Genomic DNA, 22618 nt, shown 5'->3' on the forward strand with positions numbered 1-22618 from the left:
GATGCAAGGAGAAGGTCAAGCGGGAGGAGGTCGACCGCCGGGTCAAGGTCAGTACTTGTAGGTACTAGCAGACCGCTTGGACTAGAGACTGTTTCTCTTTCGGTTGTCTCACCGTCGGGTCAAGGTCAGTGCTTGGGGTTTCCAAGTCTCGGGCTAGAGACTGTTTCTCTTGTCTCGTGTACGAGATGATCGAGATGCAAGGAGAAGGTCAAGCGGGAGGAGGTCGACCGCCGGGTCAAGGTCAGTACTTGTAGGTACTAGCAGACCGCTTGGACTAGAGACTGTTTCTCTTTCGGTTGTCTCACCGTCGGGTCAAGGTCAGTGCTTGGGGTTTCCAAGTCTCGGGCTAGAGACTGTTTCTCTTGTCTCGTGTACGAGATGATAGGGGTGCAAGGAGAAGGTCAAGCGAGAGGAGATCGACCGCCTGGTCAAGGTCAGTACTTGTACTTGCAGACCGCTTGGACTAGAGACTGTTTCTCTTTCGGTTGTCTCACCGTCGGGTCAAGGTCAGTACTTGGGGTCTCCAAGTCTCGGGCTAGAGACTGTTTCTCTTGTCTCGTGTACGAGATGATAGGAGTGCAAGGAGAAGGTCAAGCGGGAGGAGGTCGACCGCCGGGTCAAGGTCAGTGCTTGCAGACCGCTCAGGTTAGATAAGAGACTGATGCCCGTTGTCACCATCAATCCCTGATTTTTAAGTGACCCCTATGTAAACAAAATTCCTGATAATTGTTACCATAGGGGTCACTTAAAAATTAGGGATTGATGGTGAAAACGGGCATAATTCTCTTTCGGTTGTCTCGTATACAAGATGATCGATATGCAAGGAGAAGGTCAAGCGGGAGGAGGTCGACCGCCGGGTCAAGGTCAGTCTCTTTGTAGCATCTGGACTAGGTTATAGATAACGAGCGCTACATGTCAGTCCGGACTGTTTCTCTTGCGTACGAGATGATCGAGATGCAAGGAGAAGGTCAATCGGGAGGAGGTGGACCGCCGGGTCAAGGTCAGTCTCCTTGTAGCAGCTGGACTAGGTCATAGACACGAGCGCTACACATTCAATCCGGACTCTTTCTCTTGTCTCGTGTACGAGATGATCAAGGCGCAAGGAGGTCAAGCGGTAGGAGGTCGACCGCAGGGTCAAGGTCAGTACATTGCCAAGGGTCAAGGTCAAAATGTGTATCAAATTCCTGCTTCAAGCAGCTCACGCTGAGCTAGCGTAGCTTAGTAAGCAATACTCATCACTACGTGAAAGGAGCGCACGTCTTTTGTTCGATGCGCTATTTCGATAGAACGTCACTTGTTTTCATTAAACTTTCTGGGGTTGCTTGATAGCGATTTTGGGCACGCGACCAAAACTGGTACATTTCACAACGCGAAGTCTTTATTTACATAATTATGTTGTAATTAACTATGTCGTTGTGGTGAAATTAATATCACGTAAGTGTTAATTTTATTCCCAAGACTAAGGCCCAGAACAGACGGTGAAACGCAACTGCAACGACACTGCAACTGCTAGTTACTTTTGAGTTGCATCTAAGTTTCTGCCATAGTCTCCGTTGAGAGACCACACATGATGCGACCAGTTTGAAACTTTCAGTTTCAGTTTCTTTCATCAGAATCATCACAAAGTTGCAGTTTCGTTGCAGTTGCGTTTCACCGTCTGTTCTGGGCCTTACAGTCTCTCCCAATGAATTCCATGTTGACCGGTTGGTAGCGCCTTGCATTCGGCGCCATCCTGCTGCCATTCTGAAGTACTCGGTCCACCACCACACCCACGGTGGGTGGACGTTCTGCTGCAGACTTACAGTAGTACTCACTAAAGCCTGGTCCGTGAGCACGTAGAATCCCGTCCAATGACCCCAAGCTACCCATCCCTAAACTCGCACACTCACTGCGGGCGCCCGTCGCACAGTCGCGACAGCAACATAATTACGCGCGAGCGATAGGGATGGGTAGCTTGGGGTCATTGGATGGGATTCTACGTGCTCACGGACCAGGCTTTATACCCTAAAAGGCCTAAATTGTTCCATTTGCTTCCAGCACGAGCAAGAGAAATACTCAAGCAAGTTCAGCGAGTGCGCCCGATCTCTATGCAGCGGGCTCTTATGCAAGTGCGCCGGCGCGCGGCTGGGCTGCGGCGCGGGCCGGCGCGGCGCTCAACTGGTTAAGGCGCATCGGTTCTTCGCGCAGCTGAACTTCGCCAGGCTTGAAGCTGGCATGGTGGACGCGCCGTTTGTGCCTGACGTGAGTACAAGAGATGCTTAGTTTCGCAGCTAGGATCAAGAGGTCGGTTGGCGCATTGGCGCGGACGGCGCTCCGCATCCGACGGGACCCCAGTTCAAACCTCAAGGACACCAAGATTTTTCTAATTTGTTTCAGTATGTATCTGAGATGAAATTTCATAAATCATAGAAATAAGTAGGTAAGTAAAAAATGTAAAAAAAAAATAATAATTGTCCATCATAGTGAATGTTCATTGTAGCTAAAAACAATGCCATAAAAAAAAAGCCTAAAAAAAGTGTGAAGAGAAAATCTTGGTGCTTGCTTCAAGTATCAAACTGTTTAAGACGCAAGGTTACTTCGAGAAACGTTATTCAAACTATCGAATGATGCCATCCCTCTCACGCAAAGCGAGATGCCAGCATGAGAGACAGTGACAGATAGACCCGAAACTTCTGAGTAGCTAGTTCTTCGTATGCGCTTGCTATGCTATGCGAGTGTAAGGTAAGTAGTAGCAAGCTGTTCAAGACTCAAGACACTTGGATACTTTGAATCAACACTCAAGACACAAGTTCTCTGTGCGCTCGCTATGCAGCGGGTTGCTATGCAAGTGCGCCGGCGCGCGGCTGGGCTGCGGCGCGGGCCGGCGCGGCGCTCAACTGGTTAAGGCTCATCGGTTCTTCGCGCAATTAAACTTTGCGAGGCTTGAAGCTGGCATGGTGGACGCGCCGTTTGTGCCTGACGTAAGTGTAGCGTAGTTTCGCAGCTGTTACTGGGTGGCGATTTGGCGCAACGGCGCGAAAGGCGCTCCGCATCCGACGGGACCCCAGTTCAAACCTCAAGGACTCCAGGATTTTTCTAATTTGTTTCAGTATGTATCTGAGATGAAATCTCTAGAATCATAAAAATAAATAAAATGTAAGAAAATAAAAAAAAGATTTTCCATCATAGTGAATGTTCATTATTCATTGTAGCTGAAAACAAAGCTGCAAAAGTCAAGAAAAAAAATTACGAGAACATCTTGGTGCTTGCTTCAAGTATCAAACTGGTTAAGACACTGGGTTCCTTCGAGAAACGTTATCCAAACTTTCGAATGATGTCATCACTCTCACGCAAAGCGAAATGTCAGCATGAACGACAGTGATAGATAGACCCGTACCTTCTGAGTACCACCTAATTCTTCGTATGCGCTTGCTATGCGAGTGTAAGGTAAGTAGTAGCAAGCTGTTCAAGTCTCCAAGACACTGGATTCTTTGAATCAACACTCAAGACACTAGTTCTCTGTGCGCTCGCTATGCAGCGGGTTGCTATGCAAGTGCGCGGGCGCGCGGCTGGGCTGCGGCGCGGGCCGGCGCGGCGCTCAACTGGTTAAGGCTCATCGGTTCTTCGCGCAGTTGAACTTCGCCAGGCTTGAAGCTGGCATGGTGGACGCGCCGTTTGTGCCTGATGTAAGTGTAACGTAATTTCGTAGCTGTTACTGTGTGGCGATTTGGCGCAACGGCGCGGAAGGCGCTCCGTATCCAATGGAATCCAAGTTCAAACCTCAAGGACACCAGGATTTTTCTAATTTGTTTCAGTATGTATCTGAGATGAAATCTCTAGAATCATAAAAATAAATAAAATGTAAGAAAATAAAAAATAATTTTCCATCATATCATAGTGAATGTTCATTGTAGCTAAAAACAAAGCTGCAAAAGTCGAGAAAAAAAAAAGTGTGACGTAGACATTTTGGTGTTTTGTTATCCAAAGTTTCGAATGGTGCCATCCCTCTCACGCAAAGCGAAATGCCAGCATGAGTGCGAAACTTTAGTAGCCCTACTAAGTTCATCGTATGCGCTTGCTATGAAGCGGGTTTAAGGCGCACCGCTTCTTCGCGCAGTTGAACTTCGCCAGGCTTGAAGCTGGCATGGTGGACGCGCCGTTTGTGCCCGATGTAAGTGTAGCGTAGTTTCGCAGCTGTTACTGGGTGGCGATTTGGCGCAACGGCGCGGAAGGCGCTCCGTATCCGACGGGACCCTAGTTCAAACCTCAAGGACGCCAGGAGTTTTCTAATTTGTTTCAGTATGTATCTGAGATGAAATCTCAAAAATCATAGAAATATGTAAGTAAAAAATGTAAAAAAATAAAAAAATAATTTTCCATCATAGTGAATGTTCATTGTAGCTAAAAACAATGCCACAAAAAAAAGCCTAAAAAAGTGTGACGAGAACATAATCTTGGTGCTTGCTGCAAGTATCAAACTGGTTAAGACGCAAGGTTACTTCGAGAAACGTTATTCTTTCGAATGATGCTATCCCTCTCACGCAAAGCAAAATGCCAGCATGAGTGACAGTGATAGATAGACCAGAAACTTCTGAGTAGCTAGTTCTTCGTATGCGCTCGCTATGCAAGGGCGCAAACGCACTCCTGGACTGCGATTAAATTACTTGGAGATGCTGTTAGTAAGTAGTCAAATGATCAAAGCTCCAAGACTGGATTCTTTGAATCAACACTCAGCCCTGAAGATGGCCTAACTTAAACTGATAATTATTTTAATTTGATTGACTTGAAAATGACTTATCCATTATTAGGCAAGATCCCTGTATCCTGTATTTTATTCCCAACAACTTTATACTTACAATCAAATTATTGCATTACAGCCGCACGCGGTGTACGCCAAAGACGTGCTCGACATCGAGCAGTTTTCCACCGTGAAGGGCGTCAACTTGGACGCGGCTGATGACACCTTCTACGGCAAGTTCAACACCGGCTCCGTCAGCATCCCCTGGCAGGCCGAGATGATCGAAACAGGCTGTTTTACAGAACTGAACGTCTTCGCGAGAGGTGAGCACGATACTATGCTTTTTTTATCCACAACTAGCTTTCCGCCCGCGGCTTCGCGCGCGTGGACTACATTATTTACATATTTTACGGGACCCTATTTTTTTCCAAAATAAAATTTATCCTATGTTACTCGCGGATAATGTAGCTTTCGAATGGTGAAAGAATTTTTAAAAACGGTCCAGTAGTTTTTGAGCCTATTCATTACAACCAAACAAACAAAGTTTTCCTCTTTATAATATTAGTGTAGACGAGGAAGCTTTTGGCCTGTATCCAGGGCCGTCTTTAACCTACTAGGGGCCCTGGGCACATAAGGATCAGGGGAGGCCCTTCTCATCTGGAGAAAGATCTTTTATGAGAGACGGAGGCTTCTTCGATCGCGGGGCCCTGGGCACGTGCCCAGAGTGCCCAGTGGGAAAGAGGGGCCTGCCTGTATCTCACCTGATGGTAAGTGATGATCAGGCTGAAGGTGGAAATGAGCTTCACCCGGAATCCTCAACCACGGAGGAACTGGCTATCTTACCTCTAACTGCCGGAACACAACAATGCTGTTAACATTGTTGTTATGGCGACAGACTTAGGTAACATGGTGGTAGCTAGCCAGGCGGATTTAGGACAAGCCCTACCACCAACCAAACCGAACAGAAAAATCTGCCCCCACTGGGAATCGAACCCGGGACCTCTGCGTCTGAAGCAGGTGGTCTTACCACTAGACCACAGCTTGGTAAGCACTCCATGCTCCCGCCGTGACGTCACACCATAGTCCAACACCGGCTCCGTCAGCATCCCCTGGCAGGCAGAGATGATCGAGACAGGCTGTTTTACAGAACTGAACGTCTTCGCGAGAGGTGAGCACGATACTAAGCAGGGTACCTACTCATCTAGCCGTGTAGCGTGTTGTGGCGACATCGACGATACGCCACTACAAACTGTGTACCAACAGATGGCGCTGTCACTACTTCATTATAGCACACTCCGCCGCTCATACAAACCTGCATCGCGGTGACGGAGTTTTCTACCCTGCCAAGTAACAGGTACAATGTAACAGGTACAGTGCCAACGTGTCCCAAAATTCAAGGATAAGCCGATGCCACAGGATGGACATAGTTATGACTACTTTAGGAAAAATAAGGAAAAAAATCTATCTCAATTATTTTTTAACTTACACAATAAATTATGAAATTCGACGAAAATTGACACCCCTTATGATATTATACATTACCACGACCACATTTTTTTTTAAATATTCCTGTTTTTATGTTTATATTGGCAACTTAGTAGTGCTGCTGTTCACCCCAACTCTTAAAACCCCCAGAATCCTTGCAGTTTTTACACAAAAGTTAATCAAAATATGTTATTTCCTTAAAATTTTGAACGATTTTTACTTTCACTCCACTTTGACTCATCGTTTTGTAAAAAAAAGTATGAACACTACTGCGGCAAGTTTTTTATAAAGTTGACGCAACTATCCAAGATTCCAAAATGGTATAATACTCTAAGAAACCTTGTCGCAAAAAAGATATGCGTACCATTTTTACAAGCACTTCGCTTGTTAGTTAGTATGGGATAAATCTTGCAACTGAATTTAAAACCAGTTCTCCTTAACCAATTGAGCTGAAATTTAGTATACTTGTGTAAGTACGATGACAATGCAATATTATGGTACCATTGAGCTGGATGGAGTCTGGAGGTGGCCATAGGAACTCTTAACAAAACGGCGGAATTGCATCTATTTTGGGTTCGTTGGACTTGTCTTTTCGAGCACTTAAGTGCTAGATGATGTCCAGGGTCCTGATGATGCTAATACTCCCGTTAGCCCCTCGTACTAAGCTAAATATGCTTGTATCACGAGTGAGCTCACCACAATAGTCGAGCGGCGGTGGGGACCGAACCCGCGTTCCCCGGATCACAAGTCGGCCAGCCCGACCCCTTCACCGTTCGGCTATCGTGGCTTTACATTATAATATTATCTATTAAATTTCTTTTTTTTTTATTCTTGTCGGCCGTTTGGTGTAGTGGTTCGAAACGGACTACTATTCCGGAGGTAGCGGGTTCGATTCCCGCAAAGTACAAACATTTGTATGCAGGAACATTTGTTTGTATCGGACTGGGTGTTTTCTATGTTATAATATGTATGTACTTACAAAAAAAAAGTATTTCAGAATGTTTGTTTATATCCGTTGTCTAGTACCCATAGTACAAGCTTTGATTAGTTTGGGACTAGAAGCGCAGTGTAAACTGTCCAAGGATATTTATTATATTTATTATTTATTTATTAATAAACATGAGTATGTGCATGTTTCTCCCCAGGCGAGAACGGCGAGGAGCAGGCGCCGCCGGACCTGACGCTAGCGCCGGCCGCGCCGCCGCCCGACGATACCGGCTGCTTCCTCTTCGCACGACGGGTGAGCATTTTTTTTTTTTTTTTTGAAGGGACGCGCGCTGGTAGCTTGAGGAGCTTTTCCAGCTTCACCGGGCAGAGTGGCGAGTACAGAAGGTAGGCAGACCGACGTTCGCGATCGGGCCGTATCGAGCGCATAAGGCGCCCGATCAGTGGCGAACCCAACTAGAGGGTTGCCCACCGCGGTGTTGGACCAAAGTCCAGCCTACGGCGGGCTCACTCTAGTGGGCCCGATCGAGGGGACTACGGACGCGGCCTGAGGGCGCCACGGTAGGCTCGGACCTCGGCTCAGGCCGTGTCCGGGGGACGGATAGGGGAACGGGTGAGCACTTTATTTTACCAGCTTTTATAGCTGGGAGGAAGGGGGAGGGGCAGAACAGGCAGATGCAAGTTCAATTTGAGGATAAAGTGTGTATGTAGGATCATTTCGATTTTTAGCTGTGAATGCAGATTTATAGGGCTAAGAAATCCTTAATATACAGTCCAAAAATTTTTGTTCTACGACAAAAATTGACGAAGTTATGGCCAAATTACTAAAAAAGTTCACTGACCGCCCGGCGCGGGAACGATGACGTCACTATATCCGATCCGAACGCTGCCGGCGTACTGCGTGGATAGAAAATATTTTTTTCTAGCCAAACTATCAGTTTTATGATTTGGATAATTCAAAAAGATATATCTTTCTTATGTCTTAAAGATTAACGTAGATACTAGTTTTATGAATTTTCTACAACAGTACTGATCCTCATTTTAATCTTTTTGTCTAAAAACGGAAAGTCCGTCTAATCTGATTTCTTGATCAAACTTTGGCAGTCTCATTTTGACAGCTCCTAAAAATACGTCAATTGACTGTCATTACGTGACTTTCACATTAGGTTTTTTATGGCAGACATGATAAGACGTCATTATTTTATTGAATTATTTTCAAATTTTTTATCAGCTCTGTAATCAGTTAATAAAGCAATTAAAAAGATGTTATTATTAGCGGTCATGTCGGTTTGAAAGTACGAAAGAGCATTAATTCATTTCGGACATCACAGCAACATAGACGACAAAAATCATAGACTCGTATCAGTCAAAACCACTTTTGACTATTGCCCTTGGTCAATATCACTTTTGACTAGGGATTGCAAGTCCCGGTACTAAGGAGTGTTACTGAATTACCGGTACCAGGTCTAAGCCAGTACCGGGAAAACCGGGAAATTCGGGAATTTCGGTACCCACGTGAACGGTTATTAAAACAAATTACCTAATTTGTACGTAATAATTTTAATAAAAATGTGAATAGGTTAACAAAAATATTAAACTTTTTCTGTTCAGTTAAATTGGTCTGTTACCTTAATAATAAATCAGTCAAAACAGTTACACAACACGACAAAACTAGTTATAAATGCCCATTAAAAATCATAACCGCCATATTCATAAAAAGCAACAATCGTTTAATCAACCTATGTATTTTAATAGTTAAAATATGTTTTCTCACTTTCTATCAATGTCAAATACTGGCAGCGACAAGAGTTAGGGACAAAACATAAATTAACTAAATTAAGTTTATAAAAAAACACGCTATTATAAGAAATAATAAGTAGTACCTAAGTACAATCAGATAAAACAATCAGTCTTAAAAGGATAGTAATGAATTAGGAACATTATTAATATTTTTTCATTTGTTGATAGCGTGTACGTAAAAAGATGATGGCATCTAGTTGATCTAGTCAAAAAATTGTTATTCAAAAATAAATTATTGAAGTCCCGAAAGTACCTACCGAAAGTCTCGGGAATGGCATCGTCAGTACCGGAACTAGATAAAGGATTAGATTATCGGGAATTCCCGGGAAAAATGAGTATCGGGATTTCCCGGGAGCAAACCCTACTACTACCAACTACTTTTGAACAACCCTACTACTTTTGACTGCAAAAATCAGTCAAAAGTGGTTTTGACCGATGTTATGAGTTTTGACTGTAACAGATACACTTAAAATAGAAGAAAAAACCCTGTTTGCATGATTTCCAATGTGTATTTTACCGCGAATATTCTCCGCAGGTGTTGTGTCCCCAAAAGAAGATTCCGCCACGTCTCCGGCCCGTGCCCGTGCCCGACCATCTGCTGCCGCCGCCCTCCAGCTGACCGATCGGCCACGACACGACACACGTCACGACACAACGCGACCCGTGAACAGAGGTAGACAGTGCTCTTTGACGTTTAAGGAAGGATGTTTATCTAGTTAACAATACGAAAGTAGAATGAACAGTTTACGCTATTCATATTCATTTAAGGTTCAACCAAAGCAACGCGTTGCCGATGGCGATGGCGATCAGTGGCCTAATTCACGTATTTTGACAGTCAAGATCTCGCTGACGTTCAGAAGTCGTCCCATTGAAAAACAGTTCTAAATCCGCATGCTCAAGGGTAATTTTGATAGAACGATTACTCGATAGGATCGCAATTCAGTGTTTTGTTGTCGTTGAAGTTTTGTTACGTGAATAAAGCTGAAAATATGTCATGTATGAGTTTGTCAAAAAATCAAAATCAAAAAAAATCAAAAAATCAAAATTTATCTTTATTTGTTTAGACTAATTAAATTAGTGCTTGCAAATCGTCAAATGCTCTTAAGGAGCCTATACATGTCTCATTCTTTTTTTGCCCTACCAGCGCTTCGAGACAAACAATTGACAACAAATGTCGCGGCAATTTATGCACGCGCAGTGATCGCCATTTCCACCGCCGACGCGAACTACACGCATTGGTTTGGCCGAAGCTTTACTTATCCTATAGCAACAAGAAGTGGGTACAGTTTGTTATAGACAGCGCAATGAAAGTTGAGGCGAGCACATACACTGATGCTATATTTGAATACAGAACGCACAAATCGGTCGGAATACGCATGACGTCAGCGCAAAAAATCTTTGTAAAATTTTAAACCTGTGCGTTCCATTTTATTAAAATAGAGAATTTCATCTTTGCTTGTGATGATCGCCTCAACTCTCGCCACGCGAACTATACAGATGGCAGTTGTAAAGTCACAAACGTACCTTTTTACAATATTGTAAAAAGTGGATTTTAAACGGGATTATCCGTATGAAAAATAGAAACCACTCTGTGTCCTATTGTAAAACACAAGTCATAATGCTACTAGCCATTATTATCGAGATAAAAATACCCAAAACATCGTAACCGACCTTTTGTCTCATATACCGTATATTTTATTAAGTTCTGTTCAAACATCTGCAAATAAAATAAAATATAGGAAACGTCTAAGAATATGGTCGTCTTCGATTGATCGAATCGCAAGTTTTTGTACTATTATTTCTAGACTGTGGAGGAATGTTTACGCCATAGATATCTGATCACGGATCCGACCAACTGTGGGTCACTCGAATAAGTATTGGACGGGCAAAGATTGAACTGATCACTTACTAAATATTAGTTCAGTGTTTCCTGTATGGATCTACCGTAACGAAACTAAATGCCTAGACAAACTATGTGACCAGATACTCAGCGAAACTCGCACTTGACTCAAAATAATGCGCAAGCCAAATTGTTTGCTATTCGAAACAGATAAGGCGCAAGTTGGTTTGCTCTAAAGATTAATTAAGATCGAAAAGGGGGTAGGAAGGTAACACCTAATATGACGAAATGGAATCAGGAAATGTATAATGCTCAGACGAAATTCCTTCTTATTATAAACCTCTTACAATATTTTTTGACATGAACAAGCCTTGAGAGAGTAAAAATGTATGGTTTCGGGGTTGTATTTGGAGCGGCACTTTATTTTACACAGTAAAATTGTTTTATTTCACAATTCAATATGAAAAAGTCTGCAATTTGAAGCAAATGTCCAAAAAAACATAATTTTGATAGTAACTAAGCGAACGTAAGATTTATAAGGATAGTGCACTGCGAAGTTTTCATAAGTACAAATTGGAATTAATTTTTAATTCATTCATATGCTTAAACGGTTACCAGCAATTTATCTAAAATTATGTTATTTCTACAATGCATTAAGATAACTTTATTATAAGTTTAAAAACTGGATTATGGAAAAAATTGGTAGATCGCAAACGTGTTGAAAGAAAAAAAAAATAGTTTTCTCAAAAGATCATTTTGAAATTCATAAAATACTAATAAAAATACAAAAAATATTAAATATTACAAAGAAAAAAAATGTTTACTACTTAGGCCCCGACGAGATTCGAACTCGTGATCTCCTGTTTACTAGACAGGCGCTTTAACCAACTAAGCCACGGCGCCTTCGATGGAGGTGACGAAATTAGCGTACAATATTGTTGATGTCTTTCGACTGATAAAAATAATCTCTTGAACACAATATTAATGCAAATATTAATATAATTTATTTAAATTGAAATCGTTATCAAGTAAATAGTGCAGATTAAATTATGCAGTGCTTATTGCAAACCGGCTTATATTTAAGTTTAGGTACTTTTCTGGGCAGTGTGTATCAGTTGAGAATTTGATGTTCAACAAGAGTGACGTTGCTGGAATCAATATTAACGTTGTTACGTCATATTTCAACTAAAATTACTATTAATTACCTCGGTGTTACGTCATTGGTACATGAACAATTTAGTTTTATAAGAAAAATGTTTCATTTTTACGCCGTATCAGTGATATTTTCATCGCTTATTTTGAACATGATCATTTTGTTAGATTAGGTAAGATAAATTCATTCGTTGCAGTGATGGGCGAGGGAGAAATTTTATTTATTTATTTAAACTTTTATTCCAATTCAAATTCAAATTCATTTATTTGCACAGGAACATGGTACAATACAGATGTCAGATAAAAACAATCAAGTTCAACATGTTTCGTCTACAAAACATGCAAAAATTTCATAGTCAATTAATAGTTTTATCAAACATTATATATAATATTATAAAATTTATGCCAAAATAAATGTGTACATAAGGCGAACTTAATGCACTAAAGCATTCTCGACCAGTTTACCTTTGGGTTGAGCAGAAAAGAAATTTGTTTGGCGGTACTTCTAGTGCAGGAAAGAAAAACAAAAACAAATATGCTACATACATAAATAATATATAAAATATATAATTAATAAATACATACATAAAATAGATAATTGAGTTAAACTGAAATTACAATTCATGAAGATGAAATCATTCAATCGTTTTCTAAATAACTGCCAAAATGACATTGGGAACTTTTTGCCCCACTTTTCGAAAAGTAGCGGACACAAACGAAACCTATCACAGATGATACATACTAATATCCAATGAATTTCCGTGCATTTTTTTTCTCTCTTATATGGGAATATTGAGAAAATGAAGTTTTAATATTTTATTTTATTTTACACTAGCTTTCCGCCCGCGGCTTCGCCCGCGTGGAATTTTGTCTGTCACAGAAAAACTTTATCGCGCGCGTCCCTGTTTCAAAAACCGGGATAAAAACTATCCTATGTTCTTTCCCGGGACTCAAACTATCTCTATGCCAAATTTCATCAAAATCGGTTGCGAGGTTTAAGCGGGAAAGCGTAACAGACAGACAGACAGACAGAGTTACTTTCGCATTTATAATATTAGTTGGGATTGGGATTTAGGTAACATTTTTGATGACCTCCGTGGCGGAGAGGCGCACACACCGGTTTTCAAGGTGTGCCGGGCCAATCCTGAGGTCCCGGGTTCGATTCCCGGCCGGGACAATATAGAAAACGATCTTTTCACATTGTCTCTGGTTTGGGTGTGTTGTGGTTCGTCGTTCCCGATTTCCATAAGACAAATGCCTTAGCTACTTATTTTGGGTTGGAGTAATATATGAGATGTTGTCTAATATTAATTTAAGTATTTATAATATTTTATTTATTTATATTTTTTATTTAATTTATATTATTTTATTTACTTTTATTGGTTACTCTGCAATGCCAAACAACATAACATGTAAAAATATCAAATCATTTTAGACAAATATGTTTTCAACTTAGACTCGCCATATCTCAGAATTCCCATATCTCACAACATAGCGCTTTAAGTGAATATACCTACAAGTATAAAGCTTTGAAATAAAATACGTTTCATCTTTGTCCGCCGTGGGGCATTTTCTCATATTAAAGTTCCCAATGTCCTTTATTGGAAATATTTTACAATTAATCATAATGTATTAGATGCTATGAAATGCATTGAGGAATGTTTAATTGGAATAGTTGAATGAAATAAAAAATTAAAAATATCTTTGAATTACTCATAATTGTAAAAAAAAATGCTTTTTAATTATGAACTATTATTAATTAATTAATTATTAATGGTCAGAATCGATTTATCCTGCAGCGAATGTTTTTATGTATTTTCGAAAACTTTATTCCTATTTTGTCGATATTCAACGCGTTTCTATACTTGCATTTTGTGAATGTTGATAGTTTTTTATTGATGTTGTGGATTTTTTAAAATTTATGACATGCAAAGGATCTTCTTGGGATCATAAGCCAAGAATTTCTGAATTATATTTGTGTATACTTATTTTTTAGTTTCTATTGCGCTGTCTTTATTGAAAGCAAAAATGCAATAATGTAAATAATTTGAAAGACATTTCAGCTACCTCGTTTAATGCAATTGGAGTGTAATATTAAAAGATAACATTACTGTAATATTGTTATACTAACTCAAAATCGAATTGAAATAAGTAATGTTTGCCGCGATTATGGTTAGATATCATCGGACGGGCGTTTTTCCACTGATTGGAAAAATAAATAAATATTTGACTTGTCACCACATCTTTTAATAACAAAAAAAAATCTAGTTTAGTTACACTGGAAGAACACACACAACACACAGTGGCGAAAAGACAAAAGAAAAAGAGTTATGAGCCTTTATGGATATTTAGACATTGCCAGCTAGTGGAAAAACGTCCTTATTTGTTAGGTATTTTGAATAAATATGTTTTTTTAATGCTGTTAATATAAAGGAGTGGTTATAACCAAGTCAATATTTCCTACAATATATGGCCAGGTGTTTCATTGTACGTATCAAGGCATTTAACTTCGAGTTCAGAACAAAACGTTGTAATTAATCATACGTTATTTATTTATTACTATTCTACGTGTATTTTGAAACTTTTTGATATTATTTAAATAGGATACGATAATGGTGTATGTATGTAGATAGGGGGCAATTTAATACATGAGATAGGTTACAAATGTGTTTATTTTAGTAATTTTTTAAGTGTAATTGATAACAGTGCAGCGTCATTGCCAAATGATTTCGTGACGTGTTCACATTGTGACAGTAATTTATTGTATTGTCATTTTGAAACTAATATAGCTCTGATGTAATATGCGCCTCAAGATAGGGTACATGATACGCTATTCTGAAACAAAAATAACATGCCATGACGTCACGACGTTTTGTGTTTCTTAAAACTGACAAAATATTTTTTTTTATGAGGACTGGTGTCAGACTTAGCGAGTCACCATAGCTAGATATAGTTCTTGCGTGTTTGTGCCCAAATTAGAATCAAATTCGAATTCATGTCCTTTTGCTAGGACATAGGTGGTGTCATGTACCCTATTACACTGTTAATGAAATGACTGTGAGGTTTCTAAAAGCGTATGGGATTACTGTTCGTGGTTGTAAATGTATGTCTTGTTGCGATTTCAATGGCTTTCCTAAGGTTTAGACAGTTCGTAGTCGGCGGTACGTGACGAATTTATTTTTGTATGTAACAGTATGAAAAGCTTTGCTTCAGTTCTTGTCAGGTAACGTAGGGCGTAGATTATAATTTCGATAATGTATAAACAAAGTTGTGAAATGGAGAATAAGGATACAACCGAGCAATAATACGAAAACGAATTGTCTATGTTTGTCTATGGTTACCTAATGGGCGGCGGCGCGTCAAGCTGGACGGCACCTTATTGTAGTTGAAATAAGTGTGATTTTGCAGCAAGTGTATAGTTGGACGTGCCGGCGACTGAATGCAAATGATGTTTTTGTGTACTTGATAATTATTAATGAGTGATCGCACAAATTGTCCTGTAAAATGTCAGAGCCATTTGTACATTGCCAGTATGAAACATACTTCCATATTGTATTAGTGTGTAAGTATTAATGCATTTTGATGTGTACCTTTATATTGTATTTTAACATTTGGAAAAAGCCTAAAAATAACGTTTTAGCGGTGTATTGAGTCGTCTTGTAAGATATGTTTTAACCAATGGGGATGATTCTGAATTTTTCGATACATTTCTTAAGTATTGCTGTCACGTTCGTGTTGTATGTCATCTGAGAAGGACAGTGGAATATCGTTTTGTCTCATATAATGTAATGCCCTAAAATCCTAGTCCATAATATTGATTTACATAATCAAAGCTCCTACCTTTTCAAACGTCGTATGAGAAAGCGTGCTGTCATGATTTTTTTTACTTTTAGAAAGACTGTTTTTTTCCTGCCAGAAGTAAGCCAGAATATTTGTGTAAGGTGCAATGAAATTAGACTAAAAATTCAGAATCAACCCATTGTTTTTGTTACTGGCACAAAATTAGTGACATAAGCCCGCTCGCCCGCGTCCATTCCAAACCAAACTGCATGTCTATTAAAAATCTGCAACAGATTGTCCTGTTTTTTGTAAGAACAATAAATTAACAATAGAAAGAAATTGAGTTAGTAAGCGAGCGATCGGGGCGCTTTAGGACTCTTCGAAACTAGACGTTTTGAGCATTTGTAAGACCGCTAAAGGCGCGCGCGCATTTGTAACTTTTTTGTCGCCATGGTAATATTATCAGTGACAGTATATCTGTTTCTTTTACACCTTTATAAAGAGAAAAAGATACATACTGTCACGGTGACAAGTCACCAGTGCGCGCGCGCCCTGTGTTAATCGTAATTTTTATTTCAACACAGATGTCATTAAATTTTCCGTATGCGGCTCGAAACGTCTGCTTTGAAAGAGCCCTTAGAACGTGTTTTTGTAAACTGACGACCGGTGAGATGATTTGGTAGTTAAATTCAAGTCTGTACAGTCAACTACCGATCAACCTACCACAATAGATTTTGAACTGTATGCCAGTAGGTATAAAGTTAAAAATTCATTGAGGATGATTTTGACAAGCTGGCGACTGTACCTCTGCAGTTTTATTACGATGTTTGTTAATAAATTTTATAATCTCTTTTTTACGAGTATTTTTATACAATTTACTGTCATCAGCGTTTTGAATGTCGATTTTGTAACGATTTTGGTAATTCTGACACTATAATCTTGACAGTTGAAATTCACGCTGTCTTTGTCTGCCTTTTGTAGTGTGAAAGAGACAACGATAGATCAATCTTTGCAATCGTCTCGCCGTCGTCTTAGATTGTATCATTAACATACACACACATTTATAGCTCTTAGAATATGTCCAACGTTCGGATACGCAAAGTGAAATGTAAGTTATTAAATCTGCTGCGTGTATCATAACGTGGCTCTCAAATAGACACACGTTCCATGGTTTAGTGTTGTCAGACAAAAAAAAAGTAAAATTTCTTTTTTTTTACAAATGTTAACTTACTATTTGATATTAAGTCTGGCAACACCGTGTAAATCCAAGTGACGTAATGCTCAAAGTGTCAAGAGTTCACGCACACAGTCCGTTCCGCATATGTCTGACGCACATAATTTGTCCGTTGCATTGACCACAGTTTTAAGGATCTTTAAAAAGCAATCATTTAAGCTGATTAATTTGTTTTAGAGATGTTTAAAGCCAATATTTATACTGACTTAAATCATTTTTATATTTGATTCTTGCTAAATATTTGTTTATGGTTTCCCAAAGCCAATTTTTAAAAGACTGGTTTATTTGAAACGCTTGCTAAGAAACAAAGATTACCGTAACGTTATCTCTCATACTTTCATGACAAAGAAGAATTAATATTGTTGGCGAATGCAACGGACACACCGATATACATTTGAAGAGTTTACATGTCACCGAATTTTGTAAGAATTTATAATAATATAATAATGATCATACCTGTATCATACTCATTGATGCATTTTGACTATGTTGATATTGATATCGTGTGGGGTACGCCGTACCCGTCTAGCTTCATAGTAAATTGTAACTTAGCTTTCTTGATACTGTTAGTCGTTATTGCAGTATTTTGGTGCAAATATTATTATTTAATAAGCGTATTCATAAATAAATTGACTCCGATATAGACTTGTTGGTTTCATTTCAACCACGATTCCTGATTAACTTTAATTTATTGATTTATAGGTAATGTTCAGAAGTATTGGTAAGATTAAGTGACTTGAAAACAGCAGATGTATTTTGGGCAAGTTTTTATGCTACTAATTTCCGATCGTGTCGTCTCGTTTTATCGCAAAGAATTGCTATATGGTGAGAGCGAGAGAAAAAACTTAAATGGGTAGCTGAAACTGTGACCCAGTGTACTTAATGCTAATAAATCTTACATTATCTTAAAAATCATTACTTGATAAATAGATTTTATTCAGTAACAATATTATTCACAAAAACATAAAACAAGAATTGAAACAAATAAAACTAACAATATTTAATCTCAAAATTTAAATAACATCAGTCGGACACAAACTAACCTACGAACTAGAGATTTGAACTACACAAAAAATGCACCACTTGTAGTCTTACAACAATAAAACGATATTATAATTACTGTATTCCCGAGATGATTTGACCCTTATTTACACGTGAGTAATTATTGGCTCCGTGCACGATTACAGCGCCAACTAGCGTCCACAACTTTGTGGGTTCTGTCACATTGACATTTAGGTCGTATATTTGTGAAAAAATATCGAAATGAAAAAATAACAAATATTTTCAACTAATAAATTGTTGTGATACCACGATTTGGGTGGAAAAAAGGTTTTGAAATCATTTTGGTCATTCAAATCAAATGAGGTAAGTCCAAAAAGTGTGTTTAATTTTGATTGTGTCAGGGTTTGTTTACTTCATTTATAGTTGTAGTTTTACAGTAAAACAAAAAGAAAAAGCTACTTTAACGGTTTCATTATATAACAGTAAATATATTTAAATGTTTCTGTATCGCTAGTAATAAATTAAATATCGTTTTCAGATCGAAATGAGTATCGTTTTGAAGACCGGGTTTGTGAGAGTTACAATATCAAATTCCAACCACAAACCGTATTTAAAGGAAAGTTGTTGGTATTGGCTGGACAAGTCCGAGATGTAGAAGAATTAAGAACAAAACAAGGGCAGAGTTCAATAATTCACGCTCTCATCATAAGGCAAACATCTGTGCACAACAACTACTGTGACTCATTTTTGTACTACCACGTTGTATAGTTTAGTTATTTCCAAATTGTAAACGGCTATTAAAACAGCCCTATCGAAATACAGTCCACTCTTTTATTTAAGTTCCCAGTAGGACCCTTTTCATGCGATTAATTAATGATATTAAAATGTATTATGTAGAATCGCTTTGCCATTGACAGATACATCTGATGACAGAGCTTACATTATTTCTACTTTTGACCACCATGAGCGCTGCGATAGATTATGTCCCCCCCACCTAGTACTTCGCACCCAGCGAATACTATTTTATTAGAGCTGGCACGAAACGAGCCAAAGAAAAGAAAAGCAAGGTAAAAGGTAAGTATTAAAAAAACCCTACCTTTATTATAAACATACTTGTGTTCAATTTTATACCCACAAAAATATGCAGTTTCTTCTATGAACATGCCAAGTCCGTACATTTTTCAACTTAATAGTTTTATGATTACAGCGATCTACACGCGTTGGTGTGGTTGAAGCATAAACTATCTTCACACGAAAAGCAGCAGAGAGTATAATAATTTCATTTATACAATTCGTGCCAGCTTTAATAGAACAACTAATGAGCTATTATAATAATGATGATGATATATTATGATATGTATGGTATTTAAGAACAATCAGGAACAGTATTATAAAACAACAAAAAATAGTAGAACAAAACACCTTCCTTAAAATTAATGAAAGCACTAAAGGGTAGTGAAATATTCAAAAGTGGCGATATTTTAATATTCTACTTTTTATAACCGACATAATAAAATAATATATTTAAATTGCACTATTACGCCTTAAAATATTGAGCGTGTCTTTTATACAGTAACTATGGCAATCTTTTGTCTTTTTTTTTTAGATTATTAATTAAAAAAAAAAAAACTCGACTCCCAAAAACATATTCTATAGAGTGAGATATTACAATAATTACAATACATATTAAATAAAATAAAATTTTTATTACAAATTATTCAAAGCTACATTGATGCATTTAATTTTGCTAAAAAGGATTGCAATGGAGAAGACATAATTCGCAAAAAAAATTTTCCCAAACAGATTCAAAAGTTTTCGATTCCATTTTAGACATGTAAACAAGGCATCAAATTAAAACATAACGTAGGAACTACATTATTTCTTGTTTCAGTTATTCCACCCAAACAAATTCACACATTACAAGTCCTACGCTTTCGCCTTTTTCTTCTGCACATTATTTTTATCCACATAAACTCTCTGAAACAGCACAAACTTGCCATTCTGTATGTACTTAGTTTCGTATATCGCGTCCTCTATGCTCCAAGATGGCCGCTCGCAGTGTTGCCAGTTTCTGGAATCCTTCGGTATTTGTAGTTTATCGAGTAATTTTTGAGACATGTCTGGTATTATCGGTTGGAGTATTATTCCACATATTCTGAGCGTTTCCATGGTGATGTGTAGGATGACGTCGAGGTGTTTCTGGTTCTCCACTTGTTTTCGGAGTTCCCACGGCTTGTGGGTCTCGAAGAAGAGATTGGCGAGGTGTAGCGTGTGTATGACCGCGTCAACTACTTTGTAGAACTGGTAGTTTGAGTAGTGCTCGTGGCAGATTTCTGTTGGGATAGACAAATTTATAAGTATAGGCCGCGAAAGTAAAACTTTATATTCATAAATAAACGTTTCCTATTGAAAACTATTGTTTTTCTGCACTGATATAAAAAAGGAAAAAAATTGTTTGTATTAAATGGGCTCCGAAACTACTGTACCGTTCACCATTACAATCCTACATTATTTCTGTTGAACATAGGCGGTACGAAGTTCGCCGGGTCAGATAGTTTTAAATAAATTGGTATACATTTTGAAGTAACTCCCATGGTGACGAAGGCCACGACTCTTACTCACTTATGCGCCCCGTTCCTGACTGTTATTCGCTATATCAGTTCCACTCACCAGGCAGCCTCTCCACTCAATCCAAGAGATTTGCTGTGACGTCACTCTCGCACCACCTAGGAACCTGATCACTCATGCAGTATACTCACCAGGCATCATCACCAGGCTGTCGAGCATGTGGAGAACATGCGGAGTCCATGAAACACCTACTGTGCGAATGCGACGCGCTAGCTAGAACTAGAATGGGTCTCCTGGGGTCGGTTTATCGGACATCAGAAGATTATAGGTCCCTCTCACCCAAGCACTAGATTCCTATATGGATAGGATCTTTGCGGATGAGGGGGGATAAAGGTATAGGGAAGCACAAAAGATCCCACTGGGTCCACGTGCACTGCTCCTATGCGCGGCCCTAGATAAGATAAGATATTCACCAGGCAGCCTTTCCACTCTATCCAAGAGGTTCGCGGTGACGTCAACTTGCCGACACGTCGCAAGTTCGTGCACGTGTAATGGAGGGAACTCTTGTCGCGGGTTCAGAGACGTCCCGCAGCAACGGGACGCCAGGTTGCCTAATGTATCGGCTAGCTCGGAGTTCGCCACGTTTATTAACTTGGTTTCGCTGTAGTCTGAAAAGAAAACGATGTTATAGTATTTTGAATAGAAATTAAGAGGTTTTCCTATTGTAAGAACATAAAACCCTAAAGCCTTATAAATGGTTCTCGCAGAAAAGAGAAGAATAGTAAGACCACGCCCATTCGTTACTAATAAAGGCGACTCAGAGACAGGTATGCAAAAATCAGGCCTTCTCAATCTTGTTTCTAGCAAATTAGAGAGGGTCGCCTTATGCAGTAGAGCCAGATGATTCAATTTATTCGGGTCAACACAATGTGAGTAGAAAGTAACATTAGCTTAGCTATTTACACGTCATAAGGTTGCAGAAAAACGCAGGATGCAGGCCGTTGCCAACTGGCCTATCTGGAAATCATTGGGGCGAACTCTTTTGGGGGAGACCTATATTCAGCAGTGGACGTTCTATGGTGATGATGATGATTTACGGGTATGACGATGAATGTTCCAAATCTTTATTCCACCGTTAGTCTCAACTCAAATCATACTCACTAGCGTCACTAGCCATAGTAGCCTCCCTCAACAGCAAATATCTCAACGCAGAGGGATTCACAGGGGTCCTCCTTGGATCCACCACATTGCCTAGAGACTTGGACATCTTGCTTCCATCTAAAGTCCAGTGGAAATGACACACTAAGAATAAAATAATAAAGATAATATCAAATATTTACTTACTAGCATCACCAGACATAGTAGCTTCCCTCAACAGTAGATATCTCAACGCAGAGGCGTTCACAGGGATCCTCCTTGGGTCCACGACATTGCCTAGAGACTTGGACATCTTGCTTCCGTCTATCGTCCAGTGAAAATGACATATTATAATAGTAAATACTAAATTATTACTCACTAGCATCGCTAGCCATGGTAGCTTCCCTCAACAGTAAATATCTCAACGCAGAGGGATTCACAGGGGTCCTCCTTGGGTCCACCACGTTGCCTAGAGACTTGGACATCTTGCTTCCGTCTACCGTCCAGTGAAAATGACATATTATAATAGTAAATACTAAATTATTACTCACTAGCATCGCTAGCCATGGTAGCTTCCCTCAACAGTAAATATCTCAACGCAGAGGGATTCACAGGGGTCCTCCTTGGGTCCACCACGTTGTCTAAAGACTTGGACATCTTGCTTCCGTCTACCGTCCAGTGAAAATGATATATTATAATAGTAAATACTAAATTATTACTCACTAGCATCGCTAGCCATGGTAGCTTCTCTCAACAGCAAATATCTCAACGCAGAGGCGTTCACAGGGGTCCTCCTTGGGTCCACGACATTGCCTAGAGACTTGGACATCTTGCTTCCGTCTATCGTCCGGTGAAAATGACACACTAAGAGTTATAATATAGAAAATATCAAATATTTACTTACTAGCATCACCAGACATAGTAGCTTCCCTCAACAGCAGATATCTCAACGCAGAGG

The 22618-nt window shown here is 39.3% G+C and overlaps 2 protein-coding genes, 1 long non-coding RNA gene and 1 other non-coding gene across 4 annotated transcripts in view; 2 read left to right on the forward strand and 2 right to left on the reverse strand.

Annotated features, from left to right (window-relative positions):
* LOC135083783 (G protein-coupled receptor kinase 2) overlaps nucleotides 1-17598 on the forward strand; it is a 156484-nt gene extending 138886 nt beyond the window's left edge. The window contains exons 10-13 of the mRNA XM_063978532.1: nucleotides 2038-2241; nucleotides 4857-5040; nucleotides 7348-7442; nucleotides 9483-17598. Coding sequence (XP_063834602.1) covers nucleotides 2038-2241; nucleotides 4857-5040; nucleotides 7348-7442; nucleotides 9483-9566 — 567 coding nt within the window. The 3' untranslated portion in view covers nucleotides 9567-17598. The remainder of the gene's footprint in view (nucleotides 1-2037; nucleotides 2242-4856; nucleotides 5041-7347; nucleotides 7443-9482) is intronic.
* Trnat-agu (transfer RNA threonine (anticodon AGU)) lies at nucleotides 11617-11690 on the reverse strand. The gene has a single exon. It is a non-coding gene; the product is annotated as a tRNA-Thr (tRNA).
* Nucleotides 17599-17676: 78 nt separating the features above from the next.
* On the forward strand, nucleotides 17677-18776 carry LOC135083790 (uncharacterized). Its single transcript, XR_010259699.1, has 2 exons — nucleotides 17677-18318; nucleotides 18494-18776. It is a non-coding gene; the product is annotated as an uncharacterized LOC135083790 (long non-coding RNA).
* Nucleotides 18777-19684: 908 nt separating this feature from the next.
* LOC135083703 (methionine--tRNA ligase, mitochondrial) overlaps nucleotides 19685-22618 on the reverse strand; it is a 49974-nt gene continuing 47040 nt past the window's right edge. The window contains exons 9-10 of the mRNA XM_063978412.1: nucleotides 20997-21191; nucleotides 19685-20288 (exon numbers count right to left, since the gene is read on the reverse strand). Coding sequence (XP_063834482.1) covers nucleotides 19882-20288; nucleotides 20997-21191 — 602 coding nt within the window. The 3' untranslated portion in view covers nucleotides 19685-19881. The remainder of the gene's footprint in view (nucleotides 20289-20996; nucleotides 21192-22618) is intronic.

Source organism: Ostrinia nubilalis, chromosome 24, assembly GCF_963855985.1.
Source record: "Ostrinia nubilalis chromosome 24, ilOstNubi1.1, whole genome shotgun sequence".
NCBI classification, from domain to species: Eukaryota; Metazoa; Arthropoda; class Insecta; order Lepidoptera; family Crambidae; genus Ostrinia; species Ostrinia nubilalis.